The 16,900-nt window shown below is 40.0% G+C and overlaps 1 protein-coding gene across 3 annotated transcripts in view; it reads right to left on the minus strand.

Annotated features, from left to right (window-relative positions):
• The window catches only part of ALOX5 (arachidonate 5-lipoxygenase), a 58,635-nt gene that overhangs the window by 32,720 nt on the left and 9,015 nt on the right, over nt 1-16,900 (minus strand). For all 3 annotated transcript variants that reach the window (XM_007446787.1, XM_007446788.1, XM_007446789.1), the window contains exon 3: nt 13,054-13,135. In XM_007446787.1, coding sequence (XP_007446849.1) covers nt 13,054-13,135 — 82 coding nt within the window. The remainder of the gene's footprint in view (nt 1-13,053; nt 13,136-16,900) is intronic.

Here is a 16,900-nt window from a genome sequence, read left to right on the forward strand (position 1 = left end):
AGGGGAAAGAGAGAGAGGAGAGATGGTTCTACAAACTCACAAGCTTCTGGGAAAAGGAAAATAACCAAACTATCACTAGGTTTCTCATTTGCCATACTGAAAATGGGGAGATAGTGTAAGGTGTTTACCTACTTTTTTAGATAATCATTTAAGCCTCTTATATCAAGTATGGACTCAGACATTGTATTACCTGCATATATTACCCACCCTTTCATATATTAATTGAACACGTTCAGCCAAACAAAAATGACATTAGAATGAACAAAGAAGTTCCTAAATATAGTAAAGAGTGTTTATTAGAAAACAATAGCAAATATATTGAACAAATAAAAATATCAAAGGCATTTTCTCAGAAATCAAGACCCAGAAAGGATGTTCATCCTTGCTACTGTTACTTTGTTTTGGCAATAAAAAAAAATTATCAGTGATGTAATAATGTAAACTAAGAGACAAAAGTATCATCATTTATATAATATGATCAAATAACTGGGCAATTAAAAAGACTCACTTAAAAATAGAGACAATATTGGACTTCCCTGGTGGCGCGGTGGTTTGGAATCCGCCTGCTAATGCAGGGGACATGGGTTCGAGCCCTGGTCTGGGAGGATCCCACATGCGGCGGAGCAGCTGGGCCCGTGCACCACAACTACTGAGCCTGCGCTCCAGAGCCTGCGTGCCACAACTACTGAAGCCTTTGCGCCTAGAGCCCGTGCTCTGCAACAAGAGAAGCTCCCGCAATGAGAAGTCCCCGCACCGCAACGAGGAGTAGCCCCTGCTCACCACAACTAGAGAAAGCCCGTGAGCGGCACCAAGACCCAATACAGCCATAAATAAATAAACAAATAAATTTATTTTAAAAAAAGGAGACAATAAAATAATTTAGTCAGGTGTCAATACAAAGTAAATATTAAATAATGAGTAATTATCTTTATCCCAGCAATATTCATTTGCAAACGGAAAAACACCCTACTTCGAATGGCAAAAGCTATAGTTTCCCTTGGTATAAAGTGACCAGAAAGGTGAAAGAACTTCATGAAGAAAAAGTAAAAATTCTATTGAAGGACATCACACAAGATCTAAATGGGTGGAAAGATGCAACATTATTAAAATGCCACTACAGGACACATGTGTAATTCAAAGCGATTCTCATCATAAAAAACTTTAAAAAGAACAGTAAGATAACATAACGCCTATTCACATTTATTAGAAAGTTCTGGTAACCAAAAGATGGCACTGGGCCATGGAGTAGAAAAACAGACCCAAGAAAATATGTGAATATAATACAAAACTAGCTAATATTTATCCAGTGCTTTTTATGTGTCAAATACTAGTCTATGTGTTTTCATGGTGTAACCTATTTAATTCTTTCCAAAATCCCTAGGAAGTGGTACTATTATTTCCCCCATTTTACAGATGGGGAAATTGAGGCACAAAGAGATTACACAACTTTCACAGGACAGAGTGTGGCAGTTAAGTGGGAGGTGAGCCCAACACCGGCTGCAGAGCCCATGCACGGGGTCACCACGCCAGCTGCATGTGCTGTGTGTGTCATCCCAAAGCAGCAGGAAGAAACATTATGTAATAACTGATACCAGGGACATTTGACCCCCACTTCACATCATGTATAAAAATACATAGCCGATGAATTAAAAGCCTAAAGTTAAAAATAAAATTATAAAAATATTAGACAAAAATATGAGATTTTATGTAACACTGGGGTGGGGAGGGCCTTCTTAAGCAAAGCAGGAAACCCAAAAGTTACAAAGAAAAAGAATATATATATTAAGAAAGTAAAAAGCTAAAACCTGTGACAAAAGCAACTGAAGACAAATGATACACACTATACATATAACAAAGGGATACAATCTTAATATACAAAGAGCTGCTTTAGATTAATAATAAACCCACAGGAAAATAAAGCACATAAATAGGCAATGCAGAGGCTAAAGTCACCAGTGGTCAGGGGTATGCAGATTAAGACAGCAGCGGCTCTTACTTAAGTATTCCTGGATTGTTAAAAATTTTAAAGATTGATGTTATCAGGTATTAGTGAACGTATGGGTAATAGTATATTTTTATATACTTTTGGTGGGATTGAAAATTACTGTAAAGTTTTGGGAAGGGAATTTGGTCATTCTTTTTTTTTTTAACATCTTTATTGGAGTATAATTGCTTTACAATGGTGTGTTAGTTTCTGCTTTATAACAAAGTGAACCAGCTATACATATACATATATCCCCATATCTCTTACCTCTTACGTCTCCCTCCCTCTCACCCTCCCTATCCCACCCCTCTAGGTGGACACAAAGCACCGAGCTGTTCTCCCTGTGCTATGCACCTGCTTCCCACTAGCTATCTATTTTACATTTGGTAGTGTATATATGTCCATGCCACTCTCTCACTTCGTCCCAGCTTACCCTTCCCCCTCCCCATGTCCTCAAGTCCATTCTCTACATCTGCGTCTTTATTCCTGTCCTGCCCCTAGGTTCTTCATAATCTTTTTTTTATATTTTTTAGATTCCATATATATGTGTTAGCACACAGTATTTGTTTTTCTCTTTCTGACTTACTTCACTCTGTATGACAGTCTCTAGGTCCATCCACCTCACTACAAATAACTCAATTTCATTTCTTTCTATGGCTGAGTAATATTCCATTGTATATATGTGCCACATCTTCTTTATCCATTCATCTGTCAATGGACACTTAGGTTGCTTCCATGTTCTATTGTAAATAGAGCTGCAATGAACATTGTGGTACATGACTCTTTTTGAATTATGGTTTTCTCAGGGTATATGCCCAGTAGTGGGATTGCTGGGTCATATGGTAGTTCTATTTGTAGTTTTTTAAGGAACCTCCATACTGTTTTCCATAGTGGCTGTATCAATTTACATTCCCACCAACAGTGCAAGGGGGTTCCCTTTTCTCTACACCCTCTCCAGCATTTATTGTTTGTAGATTTTTTGATGATGGCCATTCTGACTGGTGTGAGGTGATAACTCTTTGTAGTTTTGATTTGCATTTCTCTAATGATTAATGATGTTGAGCATTCTTTCATGTGTCTGTTGGCAATCTGTATATCTTCTTTGGAGAAATGTCTATTTAGGTCTTCTGCCCATTTTTGGATTGGGTTGTTTGTTTTTTTTGATATTGAGCTGCATGAGCTGCTTGTATATTTTGCAGATTAATCCTTTGTCAGTTGTTTCATTTGCAAATATTTTCTCCCATTCTGAGGGTTGTCTTTTCGTCTTGTTTATGGTTTCCTTTGCTGTGCAAATGCTTTTAAGTTTCATAGGTCCCATTTGTTTATTTTTGTTTTTATTTCCATTTCTCTGGGAGGTGGGTCAAAAAGGATCTTGCTGTGATTTATGTCATACAGTGTTTTGCCTATGTTTTCCTCTAAGAGTTTTATAGTGTCTGGCCTTACGTTTAGGTCTTTAATCCATTTTAAGTTTATTTTTGTGTATAGTGTTAGGGAGTGTTCTAATTTCATTCTTTTACATGTAGCTGCCCAGTTTTCCCAGCACCACTTATTGAAGGGGCTGAATTGTATTGTATACAATTGAAGAATTGTATATTCTTGTCTCCTTTATCAAAGATAAGGTGACCATATGTGCGGGTTTAACTCTGGGCTTTCTATCCTGTTCCATTGATGTATATTTCTGTTTTTCTGCCAGCACCATACTGTCTTGATTATTGTAGCTTTGTAATATAGTCTAAAGTCAGGGAGCCTGATTCCTCCAGCTCCATTTTTCTTTCTCAAGATTGCTTAAGCTATTCAGTGTCTTTTGTGTTTCCATACAAATTGTGAAATTTTTTGTTCTAGTTCTGTGAAAAATGCCTTTGGTAGTTTGATAGGGATTGCACTGACTCTGTAGACTGCTTTGGGTAGTAGAGTCATTTTCACAATGTTGATTCTTCCAATCAAAAAACATGGTATATCTCTCCATCTGTTTGTATCATCTTTAATTTCTTTCATCAGTATCTTATAGTTTTCTGCATACAGGCCTTTTGTCTCCCTAGGTAGGTTTATTCCTACGTATTTTATTCTTTTTGTTGCAGTGGTAAATGGGAGTGTTTTTTTGATTTCACTTTCAGATTTTTCATCATTAGTGTATAGGAATGCAAAAGATTTCTGTGCATTAATTTTGTATCCTGCTACTTCACCAAATTCACTCATTAGCTCTAGTAGTTTTCTACTAGAAAACGTCTTTAAGATCCTCTATGTATAGTATCATGTCATCTGCAAACAGTGAGAGCTTTATTTTTTCTTTCCCGATTTGGAATCCGTTTATTTCTTTTCCTTCTCTGATTGCTGTGGCTAAAACTTCCAAAACTATGTTGAATAACAGTGGTGAGAGTGGGCAACCTTGTCTTGTACCTGATCTTAGTGGAAATGGTTTCAGTTTTTCACCATTGAGAATAATGTTGGCTGTGGGTTTGTCATATATGGCCTTTATTATGTTGAGGTAAGTTCCCTCTATGTCTACTTTCTGGAGGGTTTTTATCATAAATTGGTGTTGAAAGCTTTTTCTGCATCTATTGAGATGATCATATGGTTTTTCTCCTTCAATTTGTTAATATGGTGTATCACATTGATTGATTTGCGTATATTGAAGAATCCTTGCATTCCTGGGATAAACCCCACTTGATCATGGTGTGTGATCCTTTTCATGTGCTGTTGGATTCTGTTTTCTAGTGTTTTGTTGAGGATTTTTGCATCTATGTTCATCAGGCACTGAAACCAAATCAATATACAAATGGAAAACAAGCTGAATGTCCATCAATAGGAGAATGGTTGAATAAGTTATGGTACCTTCACATAAAGCAAGAAATATGTGGCAATTTAAGAACAAGGGAAACAATGAGATACTATTGCACACACATTAGATTGAGAAGGATGCAAATGTCTCAAAGTGAAAAGTGGGTCAATGATGTAGGGAAACAGCACCTCAGGACCCGCTCTTAGGGTGAAAATTGTCAGAATCCCTTTGGAAAACAGTCGGCAATATTTAGAAAACTTAACACGTGGTCTGCAAACTTTGGTGTCTACTCCTAGGGATGTTCTCTGGAAAAACTCATTCAAGAGAGCACCAGGAGACAAGACATATGTGGAAGCTTATTGTGGTGTGGCTTGCAACAGCCAGAAATTAAAGACCACCCACACGTCCACCAGCAGGGGAGTGGGTGAACACAGTGGTTTACTTACATGGTGGTGCACTACACAGAAGCTAAAATGAATGTACGACACCTATCTGTGTCAACTGGCTGCTCTTTAAACAGAATGACCACTGGAAAAAAAGCAAGTCACAGAATGATTAGATTAAATGATGTAGATTAGATGAAAACACATTCTGCTGTGTGTGTGTGTGTGTGTGTGTGTGTGTGTGTGTGTGTGTGTGTGTGTACCACGCAGGTATATGCAGTCATAGTGAGAGAACATGGATGCTGGGTTATGACCTGTGTGGGATTCTCCATGTCCCTGCCTGGTTGATTGAGTGATGAGAGCCAGCTGGACTTGCCAGCTTTTGACATACTGGAGATTATTCTTAGTTGTTACTTCTAAACTGTAATCTGGAAGCCTGTGGGTTCATATGAAAGAGGAACTATAAGAATACGCAGATGGTGCAAAGTTCAGTGTTTCCTGAATGGAAGCAGAGGAGGAGGTCTGACAAGGACAGATAAGTAGAAGGAGGAAGAAATGATGATTAGATCTAAGAAAGGGGCAAACTATCTCACCAGAAAACCTTCTGCCCCATTCCCTAGACCCTGCCAGAGCCCCATCTCTGTAAAACCAACACACCACTGAATCCACCTCTCCCTGGGGAAGGGGTGTTTCTCAAAGGGTGCTGCAAGGAGCAATCGTTCTGCACGATGTTAAGAGTCGTACGTCAAATTCTCTTGGGACACAATGGGTTAAAAAAAAAAAGAGGGCTTCCCTTGTGGTGCAGTGGTTGAGAGTCCGCCTGCCGATGCAGGGGACATGGGTTTGTGCCCCGATCCGGGAAGATCCCACATGCCATGGAGCGGCTAGGCCCGTGAGCCATGGCCGCTGAGCCTGCGCATCCGGAGCCTGTGCTCCGCAATGGGAGAGGTCACAACAGTGAGAGGCCCGCGTACCGCCAAAAAAAAAAAAAAAATTAACCAGGGTCCATTACCCCAGAACTTCTCAGAATCCTCAATGCTTATGTACATTGTGAATCTCTAGAAGGGGGGTGTGATAAACAGTTTCCCAAACTTTTTTTTTTACCATGGGACCCTCTTCTGGGGAGAAAGTTTTGGGACCAGTTGCTCCAGTGCACACTTTGGAAAATACTGGGTTAAGACAAAATGCCTGTAATACTGATTTATCAGTCATTAACATCTTAGTCTGAATTAGTGTGGAACTGATAAGATCTGCTGTCCACTCTCTTAACAGGACACAAACTAGCCTGATTCTCTGGAAGCTGTTTAACTAGCCACAGTCTGGGCCAGAAGCACGTGGAGTGCTCACTGTAGGGGCTTTCCCTGGGTGGTTGAAGTGGGGAGGGAAGCTGTGGAAGGGGCATATGAACACCAGCCCTTTAGGATGGGAATGGGCGGTGCATAGCTCTTGGACAATGCCTTGTGCACTGCACCAAGTACAAAAGTCTCAAAACACATCATATGATGCCTGAGCTGAGAGGCTTACTCACAAATATTCTACAACAAATTGCAAATTCATAGACCCTTAACATTATGCACTGTATTAGCAGATTATTCTTCCATACCTGGTACTAAAAATCATAAAAATTTCATTAAAAAATTTTATTTTGGAAAAGAATATATAAATATATGTATATATGTGTATATATGCACACACACACTCACATATGCATAAAAATGCACAAAAGATCTGTATAAGCAGCATCCAGATCAAGAATCAGGACATTGCTAGTAGCCTCAACACCCACTGCCCACTCAACCTCCCCGATCACCTTCATTCTGTGATAATCGGTTCCTGCTATTGTTTATTGTTCCACTGCTATACAACTTTGCCTAAGCAATATAATATCAAACCTCATGGATTGGCCAGACATGTGTCTGGCTTCTATTCTTTAGCACTGTGTTAGTGAGGTTTGTTCATGTTGCTGTGGGTACCAACAGTTCACTGCTCTTCCTTGCAAGGTAGAGTTATCACAATTTATTTATTTGTTCTACTGCTGATGGACATTGGGTGGTTTCCATTTTTTTGGCTCTCATAAATAATACTGTTGTGACCATCTGTGTACATGTATCCAGGTCCACCTGCACACCTGGATTTAGATCCAGGAGTAGAATTGCTGAGTCAAAGATTATAATGTAGCTTCAATTTCACCAAATATTGCAAAACTGTGTTCTATAGAGGTTGTTTCAATTTATATCCCTGTCAGCAGTGTATGAGCCTTCCCATCCCTTCATACCTTCTGTAACACTTGGGTATTGTCAAGTTGTTTCAGTTTTGCCCGTGTGTGTGTGTGTGTGTGTGTGTGTGTGTGTGTGTGTGTGTGTAACAAATGAGGTTGAGCACCTTTTCGTATACTTGCTGCTTATATTTTGTGCAGTGACTGCAGTGTCCGTGTGTGTGTATGAGGTTGAGCACCTTTTCGTATACTTGCTGCTTATATTTTGTGCAGTGACTGCAGTGTCCATTTTTCTACTGAATTGACAATGCTCTTCTTGTAGATTTGTAGGGGTCCTTGGTACGTGATAAATAATAATTCTTGTCCATCACTCTGTGAACTTTCTCCTCACCCTCTTTGTGGTGTCTTGTAGTGAACTGAAGTTCCTCACTTTGAGATAGGTGAGCTTATTCTTTTCCTCTATGGTTAGTACATTTTGAGTCTTGTTTGAAAAATCTTTTTTCCTTGAGGTCATGAAGAATAATCTTCTATAGTTTAAAAGTTTTATAGTTTTGCCTTTAACATTTAAGTCTATTCAACCCAAAAATGAGTTTTCTGAATGATATGATGTAGAGTCCAATTTCTTCTCCTTTTTCTCTTCCTCCACTTTTCTCTCTCTGTTCTGTATGGATTCCCAATAGCCCCACACTACTGATTGTCAGAGCCTCTGTAATATATCAAGTATCCATGTGCGTACGGCCCTGTTTCTCATTTTCCATTCTGTTTCATGGAAATGTAAGTTTTTGAAGGAAAGGGGGATAGAGCTAAAGATAATTTGGGGGCAATCAGTGGTCTCAGTGGGGATTTCTCAACCACTGGATAGCAGTGGGTCCATGAAAGGGGGAAAGAATAAGGGGCTAAGAGAAAAGAGATGTCTTTACAAATTAGAAAAGTTAAAAAAATAGAAGATACCACCCAGCTACAGCAAGGATTAGTGAAATAGGTATCTACACACTGATCATGAAAAATGGTTAAAGATTTTTGAAGAGAAATTTGTCTATATATACTAATAACTTCTACCATTTGACTTAGTAATTTCATTTCTGGGTATCTATCCTGAGGAAATACTTAATAATACACACAAAAAGGAAAGATTTTCACATTGTTTATAAGAATTAGAAATTTAAAACCTCCTAAATGTCCAGTCAGGTTGGTGTTTAAGTAAAGTATGGTGCATCCATACAATGAAACATTATATAAAAACTAGAATAATGTTTGTGATGAGAGTTTTTAAATATGGGGAAATGATCCTGCTATACTTCTAAGGGAAAAAAAGGAGGCTGTCAAGTCATGTATACAATATAATCCCAAAGAAATAAAAGAGGAAATGGATGGATTACAGGTATTTTTCCTGCTTCTACATTATTCTGCTCCTACATTATTCCCCTTCTCTTGCTTTACTGGATTGAAAAAAACAACAAAACCTGACATATTACATATTCCTTGTAAGAATTTGAACTATAGAGGAATATGTGAAAAGTGTAGCAGTCATCACTCTCCAAAAGCACCCCCCACCCCCGCCCCTGCCCAGTTAACCATGCTGACTGTTCCTTCCCTTGGAAGGAGTCTCAAACTCAAATGTCTCCAGGGCCCAAAGTAGGAAATGAAAGAAGCCTTGATATAGATGATAGACTGGTGTTGGACTGGGGAAACCTAGAGAATAAGAGCCCTGTTTACTCAGAATTCCACAGTGACCCATTAAACACATTAACAGGCTGGATACAGCCCACTGACCACCACTTTCCAGATGTGCACTCTTGCTCATTTATTATTTTTAAAAACAGTTATATTGAGACATAATTTACATACAATAAAATTCATCCCTTAAAAGTATCCAATTACGAGGTTTGTAGCATATTTACAGAGTTGAGCAACCATCACCATAATCTAATTTTGGAATATGTTCACCCCAAAAGAAACTTTGTACCCATTGATGGTCATTCCCCATGTCCCACCCCCAACTTTCAGCTCTAGGCAACTACTAATCTACTAATGTGTGTCCATAGACTTGCCTCTTCTGGACATTTCATATAAATAGAATCATACACCATGTAGCCTTTTGTATATGGCCTTTTCATTTATTATAATGTTTTTTAACGTTCATCTATAGTTTAGCATGTATCCATAGTTCAATGCCAAATAATATTCCATTGCATGGATATACAGCATTTTATTTACCCATTCATCAATTAACAGAATTTAGGTTGTTTCTACTTTGGGGGTGTTATGAATAGCGTTATCATAAATATTTGTGTATAAGGTTTTTCTTGTGTGTAGAAATATGATTTCATTAGTTTTGTGCAAGTACCTAAAGGTAGAAGTGCTAAAATGTTTTCCAAAGTGGCTGCATCATTTTACATTGCACCAGCAACACATGAGGGCTCCAGTTTTTCCACATGCTTCACAGCACTTCTTATTATCTGTCTTTTTAATTCCAGCCATCCTAGTGTGTGTGAAGTGGTATCTCATTGTGCTTTCAATTTCCATTTTCTTGATGGCTAATGGTTTTGAGCATCTTTGCATGTGCTTATTGGCCATTTATATATTTGCTCTGGAGAAGTGTTTATTCATTCCTCTTTATGGCCAAAATATATTCCATTATATAGATATACCACTGACATTCATCAGTTCATGAACATTTGGGTTGTATTCACCTTTTGGCTATTATGGATAATGATGCTATAAATATTCATGCACAGGTATATTTGTGTGAACATAAGTTTTCATTTCTCTTGGGTATATGCTTAGGTATGGAATTGTTGGATCATATGGTTACTCTGTGTTTAATAGATTGAGGAACTATCAGACTGTTTTCCAAAGCAGCTGTTACATTTTACATTCCCACCAGCAGTGTATGAGGGTTCTGACTTCTCCACATCCTCACGTTGTTATTGTTTGACTTTTTGATTCTAGCCATCCTCGTGAGTGTGAAGTGGTATCTCACTGTGGTGCTGATCTGCATTTCCATGATGAATAGTGATGTCAAGCATCTTTTCATGTGCTTATTGGTCATTTGTATATCTTCCTTGGAAAAATATCAATTCAGGTCCTTGCCGATTTTTAAATTGGATTATTTATCTTTTATCATTAAGTTGTAAGAGTTCTTTAGGTACTGGATCCAAGTCCCGTATCAGATACATGATTTGCAAATATTTTTTCCCATTCTGTGGGTTGTTCTTTCACTTTCTTGGTGGTGTCCTTGAAGCATAGAAGTTTTAAAATTTGATGACATAGACTTATCTGTATTTCTTTTGTTGCTTATGCTTTCATGGCCATATATAAAAATCCTTTGCCAAATTCAGGGTCATGAAGATTTACCCATGTTTTCTTCAAAGCTTTATAGTTTTAGCTCTTACATTTAGGTGTTTGATCCATTTTAAGTTAATTTACGTATGTGGTGTGAGGTAAGGGTTCAACTTCATTCTTTTGCATGTGGCTATTCTGTTGTCCCAACACCATTTGTGGAAAAGACTTCTTTCCCCAATGAATGGTCTTGTTGCCTCTGTTGAAAACTAATTGACCATAAGTGTAAGGGCTTATTTCTGGACTCTCAATTCTATTTCATTGATCTATACGTCTATCCTTATGTGAATACTACATTGTCTTGATTATTGCAGTGGTGTAGTACTTGGGATATTGAGAAGTGTGAATCATCCAACTTTGTTTACTTTTTTTTCAAGATTGTTTTGACTATTCTGGGTTCCTTGCATTTCCATATGAATTTTAGAATCAGCTTGCCAATTTCTGCAAAAAAGTCAGCAGGGATTTTGATAGCGATTGTGTTGAATTTGTACATTGCTTTGGGGAGTATTGCCATTTAAACAATGTAAGTCCTTTGGTCCATGAACATAAGATGTTTTTCATCTTATTTAGCTCTTCTTTAATTAATTTCAACAGTATTTTGTAGTTTTCATTGTGTAAGTCTTAAACTTCTTTTGTTAAATTTATTCATAAATATTTTATTCCTTTTGATGCTATTGTAAATGGAATTGTTTTCTTATTTTCATTTTAAATTATTCATTGCTCACAAATAGAAAACAATTGAATTTTGCATATTGGTCTTGTATGCTGCAATATTGCTTGTTTTTAGTTCCAATGATTTTTTGGTGAATTCCTTAGGATTTTCTACACACAAGGCCATGTCCTCTGTGAATAGCAATGGTTTTACTTATTGTTCTCCAATACGGATGTTTTTTCTTCCTTCTTGTCTAATTGCCCTGGCTAGAACCTCCAGTACAATGTTGAGTAGAAGTGGCGAAAGCTGATATACTTATCTTGTTCCTGGATCTTAGGAGGAAGGCATGCAGTCTTTTCCCATTAAGTATGATGTTAACTGTGAACTTTTTGTAGATGCACTGTATCAGGTTGAGGAAGTTCCTATTTTTTGAGTGTTGTTTTAAAATTTTGTCAAATGCTTGTGTGTCTATTAAGATGATCATGTATTGTTTTTGACCATTTATTTTTTGTTCTTTATTCATATGGTGTATTACATTAATTGATTTTTGAATGTTAAACCAACCTTGCATACTTGGAATAAATTCCACCTCTTCATATTGTATAATGTCTTTTATGTGCTGCTGGATTTTGTTTGCTGATATTTTGTTGAAAATATTTGTATCTATATTCATAAAAGATATTGATGTGTAGTTTTCTTATGACGTCTGGCTTTGGTATAATACTGGCCTCATACAATGAGTTGAGACAAGTTCTCTCCTTTTCTATTTTTTGGAAGAGTTTATGCAGGGTTGGTATTAATTTTTTAAATGTTTGCTATAATTCACCAGTGAAGCCATATGGGCCTGGGCTTTCCTTTGTAGGAAGTTTTAAAATTACTTTAAAACTACTTAGTAGGAAGTTTTAAAATTAATTTAAAATTAGTGTTCACTCTCTTTTCTTGTGATCAGTCTATTCATCTGATTTGTTCTTGAGTCAGCTTTGGCAGTTTCTTTTTTTTTTTTTTTTTTTTTTTTTTTTTTTTTTTTTTTTTTTTTTTTTGGGCCCAGTTGCTCCGCGGCATGTGGGATCCTCCCAGACCAGGGCTCGAACCCGTGTCCCCTGCATCGGCAGGCAGATTCTCAACCACTGCGCCACCAGGGAAGCCCCAGCTTTGGCAGTTTCTGTCTAAGGAATTTGCCCTTTTCATCTAAGTTATTTAATTGGTTGGTATACAATTGTTCATACTATTCCCTTTCATTCATTTTAATTTCTGTGAGGTTGGTATTAATGTTCCCTCTCTTATTTCTAATTTTAATAAATTGAGTCTTCTCTTTTTTCTTAGTCTATTAGCTAAAGATTTGTCAATTTTCTTGTGGATTATATATCACATTTATAGCTGAATTATTATAAGAAGACATAAAAAGTGAAGGGTAATTCCTACAATGGGAGTGGGAGAACATCAAGGTGAATTCAAGCCTTTACTGCCCCATTCCTCCTAAATGCCAATACGGTTGATCCCAAGTTTTTCATAATTCTTTCACCATCTCTGCCTGGAGTGGTGGTAAGGTGGAGCTTGGGTATTGAGGAGCACTGAAGGGATCTGGTCCCTTGGTCATCACGTACCAGCAATGATGGGCCATAAAGTGTGGGCAGGGTTATGCCCCCGAGATAGAAGACACCATGGCCCCAAGCCATTTGGTCTGATGTCATAACTCACCGATACTGTTTTTGTCGTGTTTCCAGTTCTTTACGTCTGTGCTGCTTGAGAATGTGAATTTGGTCATCACAGGCCAACTTTGCTGTGAGGAAAGGACATGGGTGAGAAGAGCCTAGGGAAGCACATTAACAACATCCAGTATTCAGGTTTCCCTCAGACACCCTTCCTGAGCCAAGTGCTTTATGTGTATCGTCTCATTTAAGCCTCAGAACACTCCCTCATTTTATAGCAAAGAAATGGGGGTGTAGGGAGGTTGAATAGATTTGCCCTTGAACTTTACCCAAGGTCACAACCTAATTAGTGGATTTTCAACACAAGACTCAAATCCCATGCTGTTATCTAACTCTCTTTATAAAAGACAAATCCAGTTCCTCCTCCTCCTGTCTGCTCACTCAGCAAGCCTGGGGGCTCTGAACCTCGGGGTTCTGAGAATCACATCCAGATACATAAGCCAGGCTTGGTTCTCACCGTGAATTACAGGAAGGCAGACCAATGATTCTCTGGCAGGCATAGTGTGCCCATCTCTGGCCTGCCTGTGGACTTCCACCTGGGGGCTCCCAGGACACTGCCTTTGCCAAGAATCGTGGGGCCCCTGGTGCAGAGCTGCTTTTCCACTTCAGAGGAAAGGCACTCCGTGATCTTTGGTGGATCTCTTCAAACCACTTCAGAGCAGTTCATTCCTGCATTTCTCATGCAGAGCAGAAATGGCAGCCACTGCGGGTTTCCATGTTGCCTGAGAGAATAGCAGGGACTCATGGCTCTTGTGTTTCTAAGTCCAGTTGGTTGCTTCCTGGAGAATTGTGTGACTTAAGATTCAATATACAGACGCTGACACTGTCCAGTTTCCTGTGGTGGCTACACAGAGGAATAAGAATGGAGCTTATTCTAAAACAGCCTGTCATGTCCTAGAGTGTGGGCTTTAGAAGAGATGTTCTTGGGTTTGGGTTTGGACTAGGGCTGTGTCACTTAAAGCTGTGTGACCTTGAGCAAGCTGCCTTAGCTTCTTCCCATGTAAAATGGAGACAACAACGCTTATTTCTAGGGCCATGGTGGGGATTTAGTGAGAGACTGCAGCAAATCACTCCATACAGTGCTTAGGACCAGTAAGTGCCCAGTAAATGGGAACCATGGTTATCACTGTTGTCCTTATAATTATCATGGACCTGAGTGTCCTCTTCCTCCCTCTAAGTCAGACTTCAAAGGCGTCTCATCTTTCATTTCAGGAGTGGGCAGGTGGCTAAGGGCACGGTTGGTCACACTTCTCAGGGCCTTTAGAGCAGGAGAGGTCAGATCAAGATTACCCTTTATACAATTATTTAGGGTAAAACCAGTGAACACAGTCAATGGAACCCCGACTGGCAGGATTCCAGAGCATCTCCTGGAAAGGGGGCCACTGCAGTGAAGAGCTTCTCCAGCTCTCTGTGGTGAAGAGCTGGCTTTTTAGAACTTCCATTCCATCACAGACTGACATTTTTGTAAATAAGTGGGGAGGCTCGAGGCCACTGAAGGCAAGGTGAGTATTAAATGTAACAACAGCTGTCATTGGCACATTCATCATCTCTTATCCGCCCTTAAAGAACCTGCCTATTTCTCAGGCACCTTGCTCTGAGGAGTTGTATCTCTTTAGCTTTACTGTACGAATAAGTCAGAGAACGTGCAAAATTGCAACCTACCAAGTTTCAAATGGCATAGAGCATCCTTCTTCCTGGCCCCACTGACTAACAGAACTTCTGGGAACAAGGCAGGTGACAAAGCCTGGACTGACTACAGCAGAGTTCAGGGGGACAGATTCCAAAAGACTGATATGAGTCTTTCACATAGATGCTTGGAATCCCTGGGACCACAGTGACCCACTTTGGGCCCCAGTTCCAAGCCTGGGACTGGAGCTGCCTCAGGCAGAGGTGCAATGGGCCAGAGAGCTCTGTGAGGCTCAGAACTGTTGGGTGCTGGTCTGCAATGAGGTGAGAACAGAGGTTGAGTGTACAGGTTTACAAACTTAGAGTAACTTGCTAAACTACTTCTGACTGTTGCATCTGATAATAAAAACAGGGCTTATATTTTGAATGGCTTTGGTTTGTTTTTTATTTCATTTTTCTAGTAGTTAATTTTATTACAAAAATGTCAGTCACCACAGAGATAGCCCTCTGACTTCTATGGTCACGCCAAGTGCAGTGGTGAAATATTAGATTCCAGAGGTTTCTATGTGGTGAGTGATTGAATCGCTTGTGGGCTGGGCCCCCTCATTTCCAGGTTGCCCAGAGGGTTGGTTGTCGTGCCATGTGGTGGACCAAAGACGGCCACAAATTCTTTGACATTCCTTCCATTGAGAGGAGGTCTATGTTCCCCTTGAGTCTGGGTGGGCTCTGTGACTGCTTGGACCCATAGAACGTGGTAGAAGTTACACTGGGCCAGTTTCCAGGGCCAGGCTTGAAGAAACTGGCAGCTTCCACTTTCTGTCTCTTGCTTTTGGAAGCCAGCCACCACAAAAAGAAGTGCAACTACCCTGAGACCACCAAGCTGTGAGAAGCCCAGGCTCTACGGGGGAGCCTTAAAAATGAGATGCCATGTGGAGAGGGAGAGACCATGGAGCCCTGAAGCACGTGAGAGGAGAACCATCTTAGAAGCGAATCCTCTAGCCCTTCCCCTCTCAGTGGATGCCCCGTGGCTCACAGAGGGACCACCCAGCTGAGCCTTTCCCAAATTCCTGACCCCTAAGATCATGAGCAAAATGAAATGGCTGTTTAAAGCCACTAAGACCGCTACACAGCCACTGATAAGTGGAACATACTGGGTGGCTTCCATGTGCCCCTCCAGATCCACCCTTCACCTGTCCTGTCCCTGAAGGTCCCTGATCAATGCATCAATGGGCTTCACGTTCGGTTCAGCCACTGGGAACCCCGACCAGAGACTGGAGGCTACGGGACAGTGAGGAGAGGACACTTCTTCCCCAGCCTCTCTCTGTAGGGTCTCCCCAGGCTGTCTGCATCTCTACTGAGGACCAGAGCTCCTCCCAAGGCAGCTCTGGCTCCAGGACACTTCCCTATTGGATTATTCTCACATTCTTTCCCTTCCCCCACCCCACCAGGACTAGGAGTTCTAATGGCCCTGCACACTGGCCTATACCTTCTAAATATCCCAACTGGAAGGTGCCATATGCTTTTTTTGTTGGAAAGAGATTCGGGGTCCGTGGGAAGAAGGACCACACATCCGAGACCATGGGTAGGAGCGGGGCAGGAGGGAGATGTGGAGCTCGTGTTTCTACAATCCTGGTAAAAGAGAAGTGCCCTGTCTGCAACCTTTCCCATGCTGGCCACCGTAAGACAGAGTGACTTTTGTGATCTTCCCTGCCATGAAGACAGGGGATAAAAATCCTTCCTGCCCCAATCATTTAGTTCAGAAATAATCTTGGAATTTTGTTTCTTTTTCTTTTTTTTTTTTTTGAATTTTGTTTCTTAAGTTAAATTCCATGTCAGAAGCAATGGGATGTGGCCTGATAGTTTTAAGAACACAAGGTAGCGAAGAACTTTTCCTCCTGTGTCTTGGTTTTCTTAGCTAAAATAGAGGGGGTACTAATCATTCTCATCTTACCTACCCTGCCAAAGTTCTGTGAAGAGCAAATGAACTAGTGATAGGAAATGTGTTGTCAGCTAGGAGGTGTTAATCGGTGGCACTGGAAGAAGCAGCTGTTCCCCTCCTCATTATTCTAGTGGGTGCACTAGATCATTTCAGGTTTCGAGAGTGAGCAAACTGAAGGGTCATGACTAAGGTAAGGCAGGATTTTGCCAAGGCATGGATTTGACTCACACACGCTAAGAGGCTGGTGTGCAAGGGGGGTGTCATTCAGAGG

This window comes from Lipotes vexillifer, unplaced genomic scaffold (genome assembly GCF_000442215.2).
Source record: "Lipotes vexillifer unplaced genomic scaffold, Lipotes_vexillifer_v1.1 scaffold1237, whole genome shotgun sequence".
NCBI lineage: Eukaryota > Metazoa > Chordata > Mammalia > Artiodactyla > Lipotidae > Lipotes > Lipotes vexillifer.